Source organism: Lipomyces chichibuensis (assembly GCF_038497645.1).
Source record: "Lipomyces chichibuensis strain CBS 12929 unplaced genomic scaffold V1513scaffold_42, whole genome shotgun sequence".
Taxonomy (NCBI): Eukaryota; Fungi; Ascomycota; class Lipomycetes; order Lipomycetales; family Lipomycetaceae; genus Lipomyces; species Lipomyces chichibuensis.
This window is the reverse complement of record NW_027117494.1, coordinates 147-19,370: the sequence shown is the minus strand read 5'-3', so window position 1 is coordinate 19,370 and position 19,224 is coordinate 147. Positions and strand designations below refer to the sequence as shown.

Sequence of the window (19,224 nt, the reverse complement as noted above, 5' to 3'; positions counted from 1 at the left end):
GATAACCAAACGCTTTCGGTTAGTCTTGTTCTGCAAAAATGCATGGAGGCACTGGCCCTGATGCTCATGGGCTTCTTCATCTGCAAAAATTCAGCATCGAACAGCCCGTCCTCTTCTGCATTTTGACCGCCATGAAGGTTTTTTAGAATTGAGTATTCAAGTAGCCAGTTAGAATGCCACTGAAATGCACAAGAAGAGTACTAACAAGCGAAGTCAATCCGGTTTGCAGTGCCAAATCCGACACTGACAGACTGGCCATGCAAGCGCGTAATAAGGCCCGCTTTCCCGGAGATGCGATCTCCGAGTTATAAACTGGAATATCCATGTTCATGACTCCAGCGGCAAATCCACCGATAACGGTCTTAGAGAAGCGCCAGCAATGGTCGATGACTGTTATAGTACAATCGTGTGGACGGGCCCGTATACCGTTAACGTTGCAACATACTTTCCAAGCCCAGCTTATTTCGAAGTCCGCAAACTATGATTAAGGTTGTTTTCCCGCCCCTCCCCCGCGTTCGATCAGGGGAGTCGGTGAATTGATTTGGCGGAAATAAGCATAGTTCCCGAATGGTTCGCACCAAGAGACTGGCATTTCTTGTAGAAGACAGATATAGCTACGTGGACTTCAAAGCCAAGTTTTTAGCTTTGTCTACACTTCGCATACTAAATCCATTGATTTTTCGAAATTAGTTGACGGAGTGCGTTGCGTGTGAACGTTATTTTGTTGCGCATCGCTTCAGTTAGGGATAGGCACGGATAGACGGATAACGGATATATCCGTGGATATCCGTCGTGGATACGGATATGGATATGGTCATCATATGGATATACACGGATATGGATACGGATACGGATAAGACAAGACTGATTAGTCATATCCATGGATATATCCACGGATATCCATGGATACCACTGACTAAGGCCTGTTTTTGGAATTACAGTCCTGATTGCCGTCAAATCACATTTGTGCTCATAGTGAAGTAACCGGTTTTGGTGCCGATCTCGCACAAAGTTGACACACCTAAAACCTACGTCAGGAAGTTTAGGGTTAGAGATTGTAAAAAGCCAGCAACGTTTGTCGCATTCTGCCCTAACTCTAGTGCTTGAATTAGGTATAGTCTTGACAATTGTACTTTACTATAACTAAACATTTCATCGTCACCACAAATTATTTAAATAGAAAACCGTGTTAATCTTGCTTGTACTTCTACTAATAGGAAATATTTTGCTTTAAACTTAAATTACCTACATCTGCTACGTTTGGGAATCAACAAATCCCGCCGTTTGTATGATATATGCGACGCGTCTGACGACACGATTCGTTACTCGTTATCTCTAGCAAAATCCGCTATAGCTCAATTGTGACTCTTTCCAGCGCGATCTAAATGCTCTAAAGCAAATTAGAAAAATATAGAGTTGATCCGCAACTCGACTGGAGGAGCCGGAGCTCAGTAGACTTTGGTGTTGAACGATGTTAGGGTTCCACCTATACGCGCGCTGCTGGATAGAGTTTGTGGCGCACAGCTCGGGCACCCCTGAGAATGCCACATCAGAATTTGCTCAACCAAATCCGGCTCTCCTCATGTCGTCGGTTCTTGTCGTTTCTAGTCGCCCATGTTCTTCTTCGGATTCTTCTCGGTTGCATCTTCTTCTCGTTTCGCCATTTATTGGCTTTGGGTCTTTGTGTGTCTCGTCTGCTTTTTCTTGTGTGACCAGACGAGCATAAATAGATGGGGTCTCCACTTGTCCGGTCAGTAGTTCAATAGTTTATCTCAATAGAGAGTTCCCAAGATCCATGGAGTCCACAAGAGTTTTGTTGACAATCGACACTTTCCTGTCTCGCATCCCGCCCGTCATCGATCAACAGGTTATGAGCCCTGCTGCGCCAGATGTATCACACAGGGTTCCCATCACCAACTCACTGGCACCCCTTCCACTGCCGGAGGAATGGTGAAGTTCAACGGAAAGAACTACAAGCAGTGGGCTATGTACATGGAGGCTCTTCATGTACGTAGAGGAGTCTGGGATGTTGTCAGTGGTATGGGGGAATATAACCCAGCCATTCTCGAAGATGCAATTGTTTGTTATCATGAAGAAGAATAACAAATCATATCTTGATATGATTATCACCCTAGCAAGAGCCCGGCCTCTTACTTACGAAAGATGTTCAACATATATGGAAGAGCATGAAGACGAGATACCAGCATTCATCGCTGGTACGACAGTTGGCATTGGTCAACAGACTATTCTCCTGGAAGTGTCCGAACGAGGCTAACCCCGACAAATGGGTTCAGGAGTGGTGCGACTTGTTAAAGGAATTTCTCAATCTGCAAGTCCGTCAGGAAGACTTCTGGAAGGTTATCCCGTTCAAAGAAGCCCAACAAGACGTTCAATTATATTCCACTTGAGCCAAGGATCCGCGCGATCTTTAGCAACAAACGTCTGTCAAAGCTAGTGCAAGAGTATCCTTGCGAAGTATTGTCAATGGACGAACAAGGAATTTTGGCTGACTTTTGGAATGGCAATCTTATGCAGAAGCTTCCCGGCGATGGATTGTTTCGAGACCCCACAGAGATAGCTTTGGCCTTGTCGATGGATGGTGTGCAATTAGTGAAAACCAAGTCACACCAGACATGGCCGATAATGGGAGTCATCATGAATCTTCCTCCGTCCATGCGATATAACAAGGACAACCTTCTTTTGTTCGGGACGATTCCCGGTCCAAACATGCCGAAAGACATCCTCTCTTTCCTTGGGCCACTTCTACAAGAATTGAAGCAATTGTTAAGAATGGTATGGAATGAGCACCGACGTTGTATGTCCATAGTAAAAGTCCACCTATGTCTTGTTATTGGCGATCAACCGGCCATTGCAAAGTTGATGCCTTAAAGGCCATAACGCGAAGCGGCTATGTCGTTTTTGCCTTATAGAGGGAGTTGTTGCTACCAACAAGCACACTATCCATTCCTCTCTCTAAGTCCCGATAGTCGAGGCATACGACAGCTGAATTTGAGGAAGAGCATGAAAGAGGATATCGAAGACTGCCATCGCCTGCAAGACCCAACATTGTATCAGACTTTTGGTATCTCCTCTCGGTCACCTTTGCTAGACGTGAGGACCTTGCATTGGCCTGAATCATTTCCGATCTACGTCATGCATTTCGTTTTAGAAGGGTATTGTCCCACGTACATTCGTCCGATGGGTCGAGATGGCTAAGCCCACGAAACTACGTCCGGGACCGGGTTCTGAAACGGTGGAGGTTGCCAAGCCTGTTGTTGAAGATTTAGCGGGGCTCAGTGCAGAGATAAAGGAAAGCGGGAGCGAAGTTCCAGCTGCATTGTCGCGATCGCCGGAAGACGTCTATCGACATTGCACAAAATTGGTTTTTCTTGCAGTTGTTCGTTCATCCTCCTCTCCTGGATGGAAGAGCATCGATAGAAATCAGGAAGAACATAGCGCTGCTAGCCCGAATATACTCGGTTTCGACGCAAGAGAAGATTTCCCAGGACGATATTGGATTTTTGGATGTAGCAGTCCGTGAATTTGTTGAGTCATATGAGAATCTGTACTCAGTCTCACTATATGCACATTCAATCTCCATGGAATCCTGCACCTTGTGGACTGCATCAGGGACTGTGGTCCAGCGTGGGGATATTGGCAATTCACTATGGAGAAGACTTGTGGAAATGTTGTGAAATAGTTGCAAGGTAAAAAGCACAAGGATGAAAGTCTGTCCAACCCAATTCTCCTTAATTAACAGGCTAATTTACTGCGCTGGACAAATCCCAATGTCGCCATCACATGGGAGGAAGTTTTTCTGCAACAGCACTAAATGCAGGGTTAACTGAGTTGCTAGATCGAGTGAACTCTCCACCGCAGTTTACAGCACGGCAGTTTGACACCTTAGCGGCTTTTTGAATATTGCTCATATGTCCGCTGCGGTAGCCAATCAACTGCAGCACACGATCGTCGATTTTAGAGAGTACCGCGCAAACGGTGAGGACATGGTTACTTCTGTGCTTGCAGCTGTTGGGCCCGGATCAAGTTATGTCAGTTGCCAGTCTGAACATGATGAGCGGTTCTTTGGTGAGGTTGATCGCTTATTTTCTTGCCAGTGGGGAGGAACGAAGCACCAGCTTGCTCTGGTAAAGGTCTTCCAAGATGTGCATTATGTTAATGATAAAGATGGTTTATGCGGGCGCGTGCAACAGTTGTCAAGTCGGGAGTCATACCTGGCGTGCATTAACGTCGCGGATATTTAATGTACTGTGGGCATAATTGCTAATAGGTTTACCCACCAAGAGTATATTCTAGATCGCAATTGGGTTGTCTACGACCCCTATGAAACCACGGTTAGTTCTGGCCACAAAGGCTTGATGATGATTGATTTTCCGTAACTGTAGTAATATAATATCATCTGGCTACACAGTCAATAAGTAGGCATGCACAAGCATGTGGTAGATATTTTCTTACTCTTATGCTCTTTTCAGAGTCACTCATATACGTCTCACGAGATGAGAACAAGATGGCCTCCAGTACATCATTCGAGTGGCTATAACTATGCAACTTGCTCTACATTGCCATCACATCAACTAGCTCATAGGCAAAACTCTACAAGTACTACAATAACTCTCTCACAGAGTTTCACTCACTGAGTATGGTAGCATATACAACTACCCACTCTATCAATTTGCTCCAGTGAGTCACTTTTTGCGAGCCACTCTTATAATAGTTGTGAGTGGCATCAGAGATTTTCCTTTAGGGCTGTATTTCTCAGTTTGATGAAAAAGTGAAAAGTATTACTTTGTATATTCCGCCAACGTTAGTTACTGGGACATCACTTCAATGTAACACTAATGTTGAAATCTACAAAGCACTTTGAGCTGTTTGGAAACCGATTGTTTTCTTTTATGGGAAACGATTCGGCTACCTCATACTAGATCTTAGATCTACTTGGATCGGTTCTCAGAAATAACTACTTTGAATTCTGTAATACTACATTACCTCCAAGTAATTGGCATTGCAATGGGCATCAGTTGTGCGCCAGGATTGCAGATCTGTACTTAGCCATACTTGAGAGCAATTTTAACCTCGGAGCTCGTGTCCACATTGTTCGCCTCCGATGTATAAAATATTCCTGATTTAAAATATCTCCCAGAAAGCTTGTTAAGGCGGTCGCTCCAAGCCGCCCTGGATAAATCTATCTATCTACACATATTATGCTATATTGAGTATTTACAGCAAACCAAATAAACGTCAATTAACTTCCCATAGTCAAGTACTCTCCGACGAGCCTTCTTTGATATGTTTCCAACAGCTGCGTTATTTTGATTAACACGCCAGCAGCCATATTATGAACTCTCTGGTCTGTGATCCCGTCCCAGTTTGCATCTAGATACTCTTTTATTTCGATCAATTGCTTCGAAAATAATTTGATTATCGTGTCTTCTTCGTTGACGTCAATAACGACGAGAATCGCTGTGAGGAATGACTCCATAATCGTTGCATCAGAAACATCACGACGGATGGTGGACAATATGCTGAAGAGTTCCATAGACATGTCTAGAGTGTCAGTCGCTGAGGGATAACTAGCGTTCAAGATGATAGCCAGGGTCTTGATATAATGACCAGCCATAATTGCACCAAACTCGTTTCTGGAGATGCTCATGGTGAAGTATCGCCAATGAGCCGCGAGGGGGAAGAAAAACGCTTTCCCGGCAATCTTGGCAAGATTATTCTTTGGCACAGAAATTTTATTAGCTGCTCTATGCCTCTCGTTCTGAAGCCGTTTGGAAATTCGCAGAACGTTCGGTTCTTTCGAGACAGCTTCAGTAGCTTTTGTAACAGACTCCTGCAAAGCATCTACTTGAATCTCCTTGATCGCATCGTCAACCTGCGGAAGCCCTAGTCTCGATAGATCTTGCGGATAGTCTTTTGCCGAAATAAATCTCTCATGTATTCCTTCTGGTAGCAACCTGCTGGCGAACAGTCTCTGTGGATCAATATCAAACTCATAGGACTCTCTCCCGCTCAGATGTAACGCACCCAACGCCAGTGATGACAGCATCGTTAGCCTTTCCTGCATCGAGTAATCACCGAATGTGACGCTCTCGGCATACAGCGGTCCAATGACTTCCGGGACAGTAACAACAAGTGCAACCATTGCGTTCATCTTGTTCCGCTCAAAATTTTCAAGGTCAAAATTGTTCTTAATGCCAGACAAGATTATTCCGAGTTCTTTGCTTGCCGCAACCAGTTCTCGCCCAAACGTAGCTTTCCGCAGGATTATTTTGGCCGCGTCCACTAATGCGAATTTATGCTTGACAAGAGCAGTATTTGAATCCGTTTCGTGAAAGTATTTGATCAGGTCGATAATGTAAACTGGAGGCAAGATCTTCTCGCGACGCATCGTCGGGTCATCGTCAGAATCTTCAGATTCATCGTCAACAATTGCATATGGCTCGAACTCCGAATCGGTCTCATCATCACTATCGATTTCTATATTGAGCTCAGTAGGTGGAGATGTCTGCTTTCCTGCCTTCGTACTCGAGATTGGCATGCGAACTATCGTAGAAATTAAACAGGTTTTCTTCGCACCTTCGGAAGGACGCGGTGCCAAATATTCCCATATTGAAGCCTCATCGATTACTGCATCTTTGTATTGCAACAGTTTAGCCCATTCACAATACATCGCTGGAAAACCAGGGACATCGTCGAAGCTAAGCTTAATGCCGGAGTTATCCATCTGATTTACGGCCACAGCAAGACACATGCCCGTATATCGAAGATGAGTGGAAACTGCACCTAGACGATTCGATACTCCGGTCAAGTACTGCTTTGACTGCGCTACTATGCGAATATATTTGGATCCGAGATGGGGAAGCAGAAGACCAAGCACATCTGTTTGTACTGAGATGAGGTTAGCGATAACAATGTGGGAATCGTTTTCTGTATTGTTTACCTTCTTGCTTTGTGATTTGGACGTTATGGATAACAATCTTATCGCTCCACGTTTTCATAAGATCATCAAAGACTTGCTCCTGTAATCCATGAAATGCAATCCAGGCGACGACAGCCCTAAGAAGGCGCTGATTCCCAATCTGCTGTTGAAGTACTATTTGTAGAAGATTATTCTCTTCATCAAGAGGAACCAAGTATATCAAAATCGTGGCCGCAGCAGAAACTTTATGTGACACCCTCACGGTTTCGGTATCCTCATGATCAAAATATGTCGTTTGTAGGTAACGGAGGACAGCTTTGGTGAAAGACGCTGTCTCTCGAGCGTCCAAAAACCTTGATATACGCTTCATAAAATCAAATCCTTGCTTATTCAGTAATTGGTTTAAGAAAAAATCTAACAATTAGCGTCATTCCCTAAATTCCCAGAATCACGAGAGCACTCACTGGGATAGCCAGAACTCAGGGCGCGAATAAAGAACTTTCCCAAAATTGCATCGCCAATTTCACGATTACTACATCTCAACAATGCCAAACCCAAAAATTCCGACATTTTCGCACCATCAGCGGTCCACCACCATGATTTTGGTTTGTCGTTCTCGTTGATCACCGCCTTCGCTTCCGCTGCAACTGCAACGATCTTTCCTCCTGCCAACATAGCCGTTACTTCGCGCCAATACAGATCACTTTTGGCATCTGACGTAAAGTGGCTATATAAAATCACAAGTATGTTTGCAGAAAGGACATCTCCCAGAACGGTCACCAGGGCTTGAAGTTTACTTCTCGCCTGTGGATCATTTGATTGCCTTCGGACAATATCGGTGCATATTGAAACCACATTGAGCATCCCTCTAATTCCGGTCAGACTTCTCAAAATCGTCAATATATCCTGAATAAATTCCTTGGATTGTTTCAGAGCGTCGTAGAACTCTGGCACGATTTTGTTAAGAAGAATCGAGATCACTTGTCCCGACTCAGGAGATGGTAATCGAATTGAAGCATTTTTGGACAGACTGTGAATTGTCCGCAGTACATCATTCGAGCTGGGCGCACCCTTTAATATTTCTACTGAGTCGGATACCAATCGGACTCGGTCGTCCATTTTGTCATATTGCCATTCGATCTGTCATGTAGCTGGATGAATATTGACGATTCTACAGTGTGATGCGAGAGTCAGCGATTTCGAAAAAGCGTACTTAACCCCTGAATCAAACATATATGGACAATACAAACCATGCTGATTCGCGGCGCCTTCAAACTCTATTGTGTCATGAGATTCATCTGTGACCCTTTTTAGATGGCTTAATTTTTGTCTGGCTCAATACTTCTGCGACATTCGAGCCGATTATTTAACCAGTCGAGTTCACCTGCTAAAAATCTATATTCTCATTTCCATTGCGGCCCAAAACCGGTATTATATTCCATTAAGACATTGAGTATTCAGGATTTTACTATATTCCAGCGAGCCAACATGACGACCCGCCCTACGCCGTTTTACGTCTATACTTTACCGGAAACACTATTGTCGTCCCTCGAGCCGATATCATTCGAGTCTGCAGGATCAACGTCATCACCAGTAACGTCTGACTCTATAGAGCACCCGACACCAGCAAATCTCACGCCGGCGTCAGACCCGCTTGCTGATTCGTCGGATAGTACGACGGGATCCGGCCCACAGTGTAATACATGTAAATACAGCGCCACGTCCCAAGATGAGCAGAGAGAGCACTACAAGAGTGATTACCACAAATTTAATGTGAAGAGGAAAGTGTTGGGATTAGCAGCTGTTGGGCAAGCCATGTTTGAAACGATGCTGGATGGTGACGACCTTTGACTTGAGACTTATCCTTGGAATGGAAGTTAACATGGCTTAGAACTAGAAGAATCGATTTCGGGATCTGATTCAAGCGATTCAGAATCAGACCCACTGTCCGACTCGACGACCGATAAAGTAAGCAATCTGCTTGCAAAGACCACTCTTGACACAATTCTAGAACATGGCGACGACGATGCCATGCCAGTTCGTTCGCCATTCCACATATTTCAGTCATCCCTACTCCCCCCGGATGACGTCCTCGCGATCTATTCTACGCTTTTTCCAGTCCCCGAAAATTCAACACCACAAGACGTCATTAAAAGCCGACAACTTCCTCCCAAAGTACATACGCACGATGCATCGACTCCGGTGTCAGCGATATTTATGCTGGGAGGCGGTCACTTTGCGGGTGCAATTATTTCGCATGCTTTAAACCCGCAGAATAATGCGGATCCAGTCGTGTTTGTTGAGCACAAGACTTTTCACAGATATACGACGCGTCGGAAGCAGGGAGGGGCGCAAAGCGCGAGTGATAGTGCTCATGGCAAAGCGCATTCGGCTGGTTCTAATTTGCGGCGATATAATGAAGCGGCTTTGGAGAAGGAAGTAAGGGAGTTGTTGGAACAGTGGAAGTCGTACATAGACCGCGCGGAGCATATTTTTGTGCGAGCAAATGGACGACAGAATCGCAAAATTTTGGTAGGATATGATGGAGCCGTTATTGGTGCAAGGGATAAACGTGTCAAGGGGATTCCTTTCTCCACGAGACGGGCGACGGGGAGTGAGGTGAAGCGGGTTTGGTTGGAGCTTACGCGGCCAAAGATTATGAAGAAGGATGCTTTTGCTCCTCCGAAGTCCAAGCCCAAGCCGAAAGAGACAGTATCGTTAACGCCTAGTAAGGAACCAGAACCAGTGAAAGAATTGTCACCGGGAGAGCTGCACACATCACAGATCGTGGCTTTCGTGAAGAAGTCGCGTACGAATCCATTGGCGATGTATCTGGAATCAAACCGTCTGTCACCTGATTTCAGATTCGAGCCAGTGGAGCAATATCACCACACTCCTACAGCATTACATCTTGCAGCATCGCTTTCGCTCGCCAGGATGGTGTTGTTCTTGGTCGTCACCTTGGGAGCCGATCCGACACTACGCAATGACGAAGGCCGGACAGCATGGGAACTTAGTGGCGATCGTGCAACTCGAGATGCATTTCGTCTGGCTCGAGCAGATCTAGGTGAACAGAAGTGGAGTTGGGCCGAAAGTGGTGTGAACAGTGCGCTTACAAAGGCTGACATCGCTGCGCGTGACGCGAGGGAAAAAGAGAGTGCGGTCAGAGAACGTGCCGAGGCGGTAAAGAAGCTTGAACAGAGTGGGCTCACAGCGAATCAGAATGCCGCGACTATTGGCGGACGGAAACTTGCGAGCTCGGTCGTCACGAGCATGGGACAGGAGCAGCAGTTGTTAAGTGGACTGACACCTGAATCCCGGATGAGGATTGAGCGGGAAAGGAGGGCGCGAGCGGTAGAAGCGCGGTTGAGGGCTCAGCGGCAGAAAGAGTAATGTAATAATTAACATTTAGAAGTTATAACTGAATGTGGAGCCTGTCGGTTGTTACGACAACATGGGATGAGTCCGGGGACGCGAATCTGTAGGCAGGATTTTCGTGAGACTGGAGTTCAAGCGCATGATCTTTTACCCGTTTGGGCCTTGGCTACACTGATGACATGCCTGCTCTATGCCACGAGTACTTACTGTTGTAGTAGGGATCTAAACCCAACAGGACTTACTCCCCACAATAGGACTTGAATTCGTCATCCGCGAATGTCATCCATGTAGTATCATATAGTACTTGTTGCACGTTGGGTGGAGCTGCACAACTGAGGCGAACGCGTCATCCCAATTTATTGAGACAGAGGCCACAAAATGAGTTTAAATATAATTAAAGCCTAAACATGCGTTTCATTGTCTTACAAACCTTAGATTGGGTCGTGGAGCGACTGCCCTGTCGTCAATCGTTGAATACATGATAATAAATAATATAGGCAAATTAATTGATCATACATAATCTGTTCTAATTTGCAGCATTTCAATGTGACTTGTATATTTTGCGCCATCTTTGCGTCGAGATCGCGAGTCTATGCCTCAATGAAACGTGAGGCTTGTATCGAGTATAGATCTCCTCTCCAATTTACAATAACTAAAATGCTGATATGAGACTCAATACCTAGGACGTGCAAGATCTTGGCGGTGACTGCGAGATCGCATCATACGCCAAATACGTCATTATTCGTATACCAGCTCTCTTCAATTAATATCGGAGGCCACTAAGTATCAGCATATGGATGATTCATCTTGGTTTGATGATTCGCAATCCTTGGAGCTGGATCTGTTCGGACGTCAGGAAATCTCGAACAGTCCGGAATGGGAGCACCTCTTTACAACCTATGGACTGAATTTGTGTAATTTTCCTCCTTGCTAAGTTGATTTAAGTTTCAAAATGAATGGTCATGTCGTACAAGGCATATATAGCAAGCTTACCCGCCTAATTTTCGCCCTTAAGTGGCAACCGTCCCGTTATAATACCATAGAAATCGCATGCGTACATCTATAAGAAAATTTGCCAACCTGTCATATAGCCGGATGATATCGGTTGCCCAATCGGAACCTCGCTGCCACCAACTGGCCGTACACACAGCACTTTGTATGCGGTCAGTGAGAATTCACCTTTGGGCTTTCTCCAAGAGAGTGGCATCAAAAACCAATCCGCAACACAACAACTATATATTTCGCAAATTCTCCATACGAGAACCGGCATATTGAGACTCGGATCTTAAACTCTCCGTCATTGGGAGATTTTGCCTTAATCTTAGAGTAGCGTTCATAATCTTCAAAAGTCTTGAATTCCGGTTTGCCCTTTAAGAACATGTCCACTTGATTGCTCGTGCATACTGTGGCCATTGCCGTCAGCTTCATACCATGTGGGTTCTTCGTCGTCAAAATATTCGTCTTCCCTATCGCGCGCGAGTTGAGCCAGGTCATCCCACTGCTCATCAAAATCGACGTCATCGTAATTGAAGTCCGTCTATTCATCATTAGCACTCGGTTAGCAAAGCAAGCCAATGATATACCCACATCCAGTCCTTCCAAAAAGCGCAACGTCATTAGGTACTGCCATTGTCTTTCACCCTCCTCTCTGGACTCCACGCCTTCCTCCTCAACTTCCTCCACCGCAGACTCGCCTTGATCCTGCCTACGAGATTCTTCCGCTCTCTTAACGCTTTCCATTTCAAGCCGCCTTTCCGCCCGCATCAGATCCTCATACATTCGTCCAGCCCATCCTTGTGTTTCACCCTCAGTTTGCCTCTCCTCTACAGTTTGAAATTGTCGGATAAGTCGATCATGCAACAGTGGGTTCGCCTCGGCAAGCCCGCTTCGGTGGAAGTACGATGGCGTATGACGATGGAGATAGTGAAGCCTTCGGTTTTTAATAGTGACGTGATGCCGGACCTGTGGAGGTTGAGATTTCGGCGGTAGTGGTTGTGGTGATAACATCGGGGGAGGCTGTGTAATGGGATTCCTTCTACGCCAGGCGGTTCATAATTGGCGCCGCACGAGTTAGGAAGTCGGCCTGAAGGCAAGCCGATGTTGTAGCGTCAGTCGTCGACCCTCCTCTAGAGCAGCCGGGCAATTTTCATGATGAAGCTTCTGAATCTTTGGGGGAATCTCAAGAATGTCGACTGAAATTCTTGTGGATTAGATAACTAACTTTGCGTAATGCGCTAATACGTTGTCTATGGTACACTAATTGAAAATTCCACACATAACTCCGTATCTACAATTCAATCCATATATGCTTCTAACAAACTCCCGACCAAGCGATGTCTATGTAGAAAGATGAGACACATCATCTGCCAAATCTTCAACAGAAAACTTTTCACTTGCATCTTTGAACTCATCCTCCTCTGCACTGTCACGTTCTATTCGAGCGTTCTCCTTCTTCATTCGACGGACAACATCTCTGACCATCTTCTGGTGCTTGTTACTCTGCTCATGAACACCGAGTTGCTTTTCTGATTTGAACGTCTTCTTGCAAAATACGCACTCATAAACGATAATTTCATTCTCGTCGTAGTCAGAGTCATCGTTGGCGTCAGCACTTGCGGACGTGACAGCTTCAACATCCTCGGCATTCTCCTTTTTTGCCTTCGTGCTAAATTCCTCGTCCCAGAACTGCTCGTCATATTCAGGAGTAGCCCAATCCTGGCCCTCATAGGCTTTGAATCTACTTCGATGTGCTGCTCGTGCTTTGGCTGCTTGCTCTTTGACTTTAGTTGCCATATCCTGTTGTCGCTGCTCACTGTCTACAGTTGATTGCTTCGACCGTGGATCACGCTTTTTAATGAAAGCCACAAATGCCTATCGTCCATTAATACACTAGTCATCGATACTGAAGATCAGACACACCTTAACAGTATCATTATACTCTTTCTTTGCGGCATCTCTCAATTTCTTGTTTTCCTTCTCCATCGCTCGTCGGACTCGACGGTCCGGCGCATCCGCTAGACGGTATTGGTCACACCAGTCAAACGGTTTCCTAGTTGAGAAGCCACTCCATGCAGCATAAAAATATCTTGTCTCGCCAGCCCATGCTGACCTACTGTCACCAAAATCAGGTAGTCGTACACCGTCGTCGTCGGCTTGGGCCTCCTCGTCAGCTAATTGCGCGAACACTTTCCGTGCGATTGTAAAGAATCCAATTTCTGAGTCATCTATTATGGCAAATAGCCCTGGATCGAAGAATTGTAATATATCTTGTGTCTTAGTTCCGGCGGAAGTTGATGAGGCACCGTCGAAACCGCCGGTTGTCGTTGGAGAGGCTTCTCGCAGGATTTGTTCTCGGTGAGAATCATACCAGGCCCGCTAGACATGATATTAGCAAGATGATCGCCAAATGTGCACTAAAGCGTACTTCATCAGGATCTGATAGAACCTCGTACGCAGCTTGAACTTGTGCAAATTTCTGAGTAGCTTCCTCCACCCTGTGCATGTTCTTGTCCGGGTGGAGTAACAATGCTTGTCGCCGATACGCCTTGCGTATCTCGTCTGGAGACACATCGCGACCGATTTCCAGTAGTTCGTAGTAACAGGTCTTCATCTGATGTTATTGGGTTAAGTGTATTTTCAGAAACGGTATGGCCACGGAAATATTACAAATACGGGTCTTTTTTTCCTTCAAACTTGGCTCATTCCTCCCAATCGAAATTTTCTTCAACTTAAGTTCGATTTTTTGAATCAAATCTGGCGCGACATGATTTCAGTTATTCGGTGCATATTTTTTTACAATATTACTATCCCAGTTGTCTCGCATTAAATATGCGTATCACTGGCCCAATATCTTCTCTAACTCGTTGCACGATCGTCGCAGGTAAATGTCATCATCGCTCCTTAATCACCAGTGGCTTGCCCCGCAAGTTCTCATCGTGCAGTCAACTTCAATCTCGAAAAGGCGATGACCCTAAGGATTCCGCAACGTCAGTCTCTTTCGAGTCGGAAATTGATTTTATAAAGCCGCCAGATCGACGCGGACGTTGGAAACTGCCGACGCCAAAATATGTTCCACCTGGAGCTTCTCGACCCAAGAGAGCCGAGTTGGACTTACCATCCAACTGGCGCAAAATTCCAAAGCTTCCAAAATGGAAGAAACATCAGCTGGCAATAAAAGAGAAAATTGGTGGTGCGCAGTGGGAACCTAGAAAGAAATTATCGCCAGAAGCCAGGATCGCGCTTCGGGCGTTTAAGGAAGAGGTGTGTACTTGGGAAAGGTGTGCACAATGGACGCAACTATACTAATTGGTACTTTAGCATCCAGAAATTAAATCATCGGAAATTGCTAAATTTTTTGGTATATCTGGGGAGTCCGTGCGACGAATTCTGAAGAGTAAATGGCAGCCTTTGACAGATGAGGAGTACCAGAAGTTCGTCTCGCGGTGGGAGAACCGACGCGAAAGAATTTTGGATACATGGGTCAAGATTGGACGGATCGCTCCTAGAAAGAAAAAAGATGCCGCTGAACCCCCGGACGAAGGCAACGAACAAGGCACGGGCGAACAGAAGTGACGACTTCTAATATATTTTGCGGTACAGAAAAGTTGTATCTTTGGGTTTTACTTTGCAGGCATTGGATACGGATTATTTGTAATTAAACCAATCTACATTTAATTAATATGTTTACAAAATATCTGTTCCTAAGTGATCTATCGCTGACACATGCTAGCTTGTGGTTGCACCCACGGATCAAACAATTAATAGCGTAGCCCCAGTGCGACATTGTCGTCATCTCGTGCAGTCGAAGGCTGTAACGCAATTCGAGTGGACAATCGTTGAAGCTGTGTTTCATGATGAAGTCCCAAACGACTTCGAAACTATCCTTACTTGGTCGAATTGCTTCCAGACAGAAGATTATTAAGGTACTATATATATTAGACGGACGCTTCCATTGATCATATTGTTAAAAGTCGCCTTACCGCCAGCCCTGACAAGCACTGATCCACTGATCCGGATGACAGCTTTTTGTAGCGCAAATCGCTGAGTGAGTCCACGATTGCCCCACTCTCTGTAATCATGCGTTTCGACTCCTGATCGATAGATTCGAGTTCGGCTGTGAGCTTCGAAACCGCCGCTTCCATATGCGTAATCATCTCCGCTAGGGTCAACTTGCGAGGATCCTATAAATGTTTTAGAAACCAGTTTAACAAATAATAGTGATTCCGTACCCTTTGAGGTATGATCTCGGAGTAAATATTCTCAATTTCATCTTCGCCATCAACCTCTGCTAAGTTCGCGTGCGCATTGTCTACATCTGCAGGTAATGAGCGCGAGGCAACTGCACATTCCAATCGGATATTTTTCTGTACAGATCGAATTTGCCGTGCACGCGTCTCTGCTAAGTCCTGGTACAATGATACCGCGGCAGGGTCGGATCGCTTGTCCTTAGGGAAGATTTCAATAAACTGTCGACGCGTGATGATGTCAGAGAGCTGCGCGTTGTCGGTTAGAAACGAGAGAATAGCTTCTTCATCCATGGATCCCAGAAGTGACTAGAAGATATACTTTAGAAACTTAAGAGCCAATGTCACAGCGCGTTGAATGGATCACATAACATTTGGCCATGAAATTGTTGCACATCTGTTGGTCGCGCTCACGATGAAGCGAGAGACAAACATCACGGGACGCGTGAGGTGACCTTGTAGTACCCTATGGAACACCCAAGCATTCGCAAGCCACATATGTCGGCCCCCTCATTTGAGGTACCTGCAGTTGACATCAAGCAATATTTTTGTTGTGTATTCCTCTTAAAACGCACCAGCTCTAATTAGGATGCCGGATTTCAAGCTCGCCCGGACACTAGAGGGACACCGCGGCGACGTCCGCGGCGTGATCTTCCCTAGGCCAGAACTCATCGCATCAGTGTCTCGAGATTGCACTCTGAGAACATGGAAACATCTCCCAGGCAGTGCAGACAGTCAATTTGGCGTTGAGTGGGCGCCAGAAGTGACATATCAGTCGCCAAAATATTTAAACAGCATAGCATGGATGGATGATACCGGTAAGCGGATGTCACCAAAGAATCGTCGTCGATCCAATATTGACAAGGTCAATAGGGTTGATCGCGTCAGCGGGTCTTGCCCAGTCAATTACAGTGAGTTCTCCGGGTGCGAATCATGTCCCAGAGTACGTTCTGAATGGGCATGATTCGAACGTCTGTGCTCTTGATTATAATTCCGGCGTGTTGCTTAGTGGCAGTTGGGATAAGTGAGTAGTGGGAATATGTAATATTAGCCTAAACTTGCTAATTTGTAGGACTGCACGGGTATGGGTGAATAGGCAATGCAAGTACATACTGCGAGGCCATGAACAGGCGGTTTGGGCCGTGTTGGTGTTGGCTCCTGACCAGTATGTCACAGGTGCGTACTCGGAAGATTTTTTTTTATGATTTGGCGTTAACGAATTGCAGGATCGGCGGATAAGACAATTCGTCTGTGGAGTGGTAGCAAGGTAACTGGCGTGTATACTGGACACGCTGACGTTGTCCGAAGCATCTGTCGCATTGGTGAGGACAGATTTGCAAGTTGTAGCAATGATGGGTACAGTCGCTTCTTCTTTATTATGAAGTCGACTTCGTGACTAACTCGAACTAGATCCGTGAGAATCTGGAATTTCAGCGGATCCTGCCTCGCAGAACTTTACGGCCACTCCAGTTTTGTTTATTCTCTCGCGTACTCACCAGCCACTGACGAAGTCGTTAGCAGTGGTGAAGACAGATCAGTCCGAGTTTGGAAAGGTATGCGATCAGGTGAAAATTCAGTAAGACCGTGCGTCGCTAACGCGTAATTAGATGGCGAATGTGTGCAAACTATCATGCTTCCATGTACGTCAGTGTGGACAGTAGCGGTTAATTCTGAGAATGGAGATATTGCTGCAGGAGGGAGTGACGGTACTGTACGTGTGTTTTCACGGAACGACAAATCTTGGGCTACGAAGGAAGAAATTGCTGTAAGTTATATATCTTTGGAGTGATGGGAAAGGTCTAACTAGTACCAGAAATTTGATGAGCAAGTTGCAGGATACGCTATATCGGCCAACGAGGTAGGGAACATCAATAAAGAAAAGCTCCCAAGTCACGAAGCTCTTGAAGTTCCAGGTACAAAGATCGGCCAAGTTATCATGGTTAAGACGGCATATGCGTCAGTTGATGCCTACCAATGGACTGGCGAAAAATGGGCTAAGATTGGCGAGGTCGTTAGTGGCGTTGGCAGTAAGCAGAAGCAGATCTACGACGGACAGGAGTATGATTATGTGTTTGATGTTGATATTCAGGAAGGCGCTCCGCCATTGAAACTACCATATAACGCAACTGAGAATCCTTATTCGGCCGCCCAGCGGTTCTTGGAAAAAAACGAGCTTCCATTGTCATATTTGGACGAGACGGCGAAGTTCATCGAGAAAAATACTGGTGGCGTACGGCTTGGGACTCAGACACCGTTGGAGGATCCATATGGTATGTCGACACGAATCTTCTCAAAAGTCCAAGTTCTAACTATTCAGGCTCTCGATATATACCCGGTCAACAGGACTCGTCAACGACATATTCACAACAAGAGGCAACTGCATCATCGCCAAAACGTGTCAGATTCTCTCTGTTTCCCCAAAAGACTTTCCTTTATATCAAAAAGGCCAACGTTCCGATGCTGATAAAGAAGACGCAGGAATTCAGTGCAACAAAAGGGCCTTCGGCGTCTATTAGCACCTCTGAAATCTGTGAAGCTTCCGAGATTTTAGCGGCATCGGAGAGTAGTTTAAGTGCTGATGCAGCAAACAAGGTTGCGGCGCTCGGGTTAAAGATTATTCGAGAATGGCCGGCAGCAGAGAAACTCGGTGGCATTGACATTCTCCGAATTGTGGTCGGTGGACTGGACGATGCAGAAATCGTGTCAGAGATTCTCTCCGTGATCTTTGAGACTCCCGGTATATTCGATGTTCCGAACAATGCCATGATGGCCACAAGATTGTTCGTAAACTTGTTTCAGACAGAGCTGGGGAAGAGTATAATTCAGCAAGCAGATACTCGAGAGATGATCCTTGATCAAGCTAGAGCGCTTGTCGGATCCGGTGTTTCCAAGTTAACGGAGGTGGCTTTGGCGACGTTGCTTTTGAAGTAGGTATGGTCTGTGAATGTAGAGAACCCTGTGCTAATAATTTTAGTTTTTCTGTGCTTGTGGTCTTAGATAATGAAGTTGAGACTGCATTCTCTGTGATCGGTATCATGACGGAATATCTTTCAGTTGTCAAGGATGCTGAAGCGGCATATCGGCTTATCGTGGCTTTCGGTACTGTACTTACGATCAGCAGTCCAGAAATCATCGAAGCAGGGAAGAGTTTAGACGGAAAGAAAGTAGTGCATGACTTGAAGGAAACTTTTGTCTCTGAGAAGAGGATACAGACTGCATCGGATGATGTACTACAATTGCTGAAGTAGAGTGTCCCATACAAATCTAGAAAGTGTAATATATTTTGGTCTTATACTTTGTAATAGATAGCCACTGGTCAGGAAGTACTTGGTGCTTTTATCCGTGCCGTTCGCTTTCGCCCGTCAGGACAAATTCATGAGTCTCTGCCCAGACGATACGTTTTGTTCCTGAACTGCTTGGTGAGAGGTGGATTTTGACAACTCTATACAGGCCGTATACGTTTAGCTCCACATCTGGATGTTAAAATGACTAAATTTATGCTTGGTCAGAAACTGTAGTAAAGGCTGTGCAGTTGCAGATTTAGGTTCTATTAGGGACCTAAGCTCCCAACTAATGATCACCGGTCAGCCGTCCAGCACGACCAGAGGTTCAAGAAGACGCCACATCTTACGGTGCATCATGCACAGTTAAAACTTAACATTT

At 45.6% G+C, this 19,224-nt stretch overlaps 9 protein-coding genes across 9 annotated transcripts; 5 read left to right on the top strand and 4 right to left on the bottom strand.

Moving 5' to 3' along the window:
• Nucleotides 1-1,795: 1,795 nt before the first annotated feature.
• On the top strand, nt 1,796-2,408 carry V1513DRAFT_460418 (uncharacterized protein; the record flags this gene model as incomplete). The annotated part of the gene is made up of 3 exons (XM_066899831.1): nt 1,796-1,903; nt 1,957-2,079; nt 2,136-2,408. The coding sequence occupies 3 exons, from the start codon at nt 1,796-1,798 to the stop codon at nt 2,406-2,408; spliced, it is 504 nt and encodes a 167-aa protein (XP_066751393.1).
• A 1,521-nt stretch (nt 2,409-3,929) lies between these two features.
• On the top strand, nt 3,930-4,262 carry V1513DRAFT_427364 (uncharacterized protein; the record flags this gene model as incomplete). The annotated part of the gene is made up of 1 exon (XM_066896216.1): nt 3,930-4,262. One exon carries the CDS (start codon nt 3,930-3,932, stop codon nt 4,260-4,262), a length of 333 nt encoding a protein of 110 aa, XP_066751392.1.
• Nucleotides 4,263-5,260: 998 nt separating this feature from the next.
• On the bottom strand, nt 5,261-8,059 carry V1513DRAFT_433566 (telomere length regulation protein-domain-containing protein; the record flags this gene model as incomplete). Its single annotated transcript, XM_066896444.1, has 3 exons — nt 5,261-6,909; nt 6,962-7,354; nt 7,405-8,059. The coding sequence occupies 3 exons, from the start codon at nt 8,057-8,059 to the stop codon at nt 5,261-5,263; spliced, it is 2,697 nt and encodes an 898-aa protein (XP_066751391.1).
• Nucleotides 8,060-8,246: 187 nt separating this feature from the next.
• V1513DRAFT_404842 (uncharacterized protein) lies at nt 8,247-10,816 on the top strand. Its single transcript, XM_066895595.1, has 2 exons — nt 8,247-8,777; nt 8,832-10,816. Exons 1-2 carry the CDS (start codon nt 8,429-8,431, stop codon nt 10,331-10,333), a joined length of 1,851 nt encoding a protein of 616 aa, XP_066751390.1. The 5' UTR covers nt 8,247-8,428; the 3' UTR covers nt 10,334-10,816.
• An 844-nt stretch (nt 10,817-11,660) lies between these two features.
• V1513DRAFT_460415 (coiled-coil domain-containing protein-domain-containing protein) lies at nt 11,661-12,325 on the bottom strand (the record flags this gene model as incomplete). Its single annotated transcript, XM_066899830.1, has 2 exons — nt 11,661-11,855; nt 11,906-12,325. 2 exons carry the CDS (start codon nt 12,323-12,325, stop codon nt 11,661-11,663), a joined length of 615 nt encoding a protein of 204 aa, XP_066751389.1.
• A 177-nt stretch (nt 12,326-12,502) lies between these two features.
• On the bottom strand, nt 12,503-14,097 carry V1513DRAFT_451635 (DnaJ domain-containing protein). Its single transcript, XM_066898998.1, has 3 exons — nt 13,743-14,097; nt 13,238-13,693; nt 12,503-13,189 (listed from the first exon to the last, which is right to left on the bottom strand). Exons 1-3 carry the CDS (start codon nt 13,926-13,928, stop codon nt 12,656-12,658), a joined length of 1,176 nt encoding a protein of 391 aa, XP_066751388.1. The 5' UTR covers nt 13,929-14,097; the 3' UTR covers nt 12,503-12,655.
• Nucleotides 14,028-15,009, top strand: V1513DRAFT_451633 (uncharacterized protein). The gene is made up of 2 exons (XM_066898997.1): nt 14,028-14,578; nt 14,636-15,009. Exons 1-2 carry the CDS (start codon nt 14,147-14,149, stop codon nt 14,888-14,890), a joined length of 687 nt encoding a protein of 228 aa, XP_066751387.1. The 5' UTR covers nt 14,028-14,146; the 3' UTR covers nt 14,891-15,009.
• Nucleotides 14,952-16,030, bottom strand: V1513DRAFT_451632 (uncharacterized protein). Its single transcript, XM_066898996.1, has 3 exons — nt 15,547-16,030; nt 15,298-15,498; nt 14,952-15,243 (listed from the first exon to the last, which is right to left on the bottom strand). Exons 1-3 carry the CDS (start codon nt 15,853-15,855, stop codon nt 15,202-15,204), a joined length of 552 nt encoding a protein of 183 aa, XP_066751386.1. The 5' UTR covers nt 15,856-16,030; the 3' UTR covers nt 14,952-15,201.
• Nucleotides 16,031-16,066: 36 nt separating this feature from the next.
• On the top strand, nt 16,067-19,012 carry V1513DRAFT_481062 (WD40-repeat-containing domain protein). Its single transcript, XM_066900346.1, has 9 exons — nt 16,067-16,379; nt 16,435-16,585; nt 16,634-16,737; nt 16,788-16,917; nt 16,972-17,114; nt 17,169-17,326; nt 17,375-17,831; nt 17,879-18,488; nt 18,536-19,012. Exons 1-9 carry the CDS (start codon nt 16,151-16,153, stop codon nt 18,807-18,809), a joined length of 2,256 nt encoding a protein of 751 aa, XP_066751385.1. The 5' UTR covers nt 16,067-16,150; the 3' UTR covers nt 18,810-19,012.
• Nucleotides 19,013-19,224: the final 212 nt, after the last annotated feature.

Bases quoted from the DNA above. Each gene is read 5' to 3' on its own strand.
- V1513DRAFT_404842 (XM_066895595.1), top strand. From the start codon at position 8,429: ATGACGACCCGCCCTACGCCGTTTTACGTCTATACTTTACCGGAAACA. The intron at 8,778-8,831 runs GTGACGACCTTT...AACATGGCTTAG, and splicing joins GTTTGAAACGATGCTGGATG to AACTAGAAGAATCGATTTCG.
- V1513DRAFT_451633 (XM_066898997.1), top strand. From the start codon at position 14,147: ATGCGTATCACTGGCCCAATATCTTCTCTAACTCGTTGCACGATCGTC. The intron at 14,579-14,635 runs GTGTGTACTTGG...TTGGTACTTTAG, and splicing joins TTCGGGCGTTTAAGGAAGAG to CATCCAGAAATTAAATCATC.
- V1513DRAFT_451632 (XM_066898996.1), bottom strand. From the start codon at position 15,855: ATGGATGAAGAAGCTATTCTCTCGTTTCTAACCGACAACGCGCAGCTC. The intron at 15,499-15,546 runs GTACGGAATCAC...AAACATTTATAG, and splicing joins CCGAGATCATACCTCAAAGG to GATCCTCGCAAGTTGACCCT. The intron at 15,244-15,297 runs GTAAGGCGACTT...TAATATATATAG, and splicing joins AGTGCTTGTCAGGGCTGGCG to TACCTTAATAATCTTCTGTC.
- V1513DRAFT_481062 (XM_066900346.1), top strand. From the start codon at position 16,151: ATGCCGGATTTCAAGCTCGCCCGGACACTAGAGGGACACCGCGGCGAC. The intron at 17,115-17,168 runs GTATGCGATCAG...ACGCGTAATTAG, and splicing joins ATCAGTCCGAGTTTGGAAAG to ATGGCGAATGTGTGCAAACT. The intron at 17,327-17,374 runs GTAAGTTATATA...AACTAGTACCAG, and splicing joins CTACGAAGGAAGAAATTGCT to AAATTTGATGAGCAAGTTGC.
- V1513DRAFT_451635 (XM_066898998.1), bottom strand. From the start codon at position 13,928: ATGAAGACCTGTTACTACGAACTACTGGAAATCGGTCGCGATGTGTCT. The intron at 13,694-13,742 runs GTACGCTTTAGT...TATCATGTCTAG, and splicing joins TTCTATCAGATCCTGATGAA to CGGGCCTGGTATGATTCTCA. The intron at 13,190-13,237 runs GTGTGTCTGATC...AATGGACGATAG, and splicing joins AGTATAATGATACTGTTAAG to GCATTTGTGGCTTTCATTAA.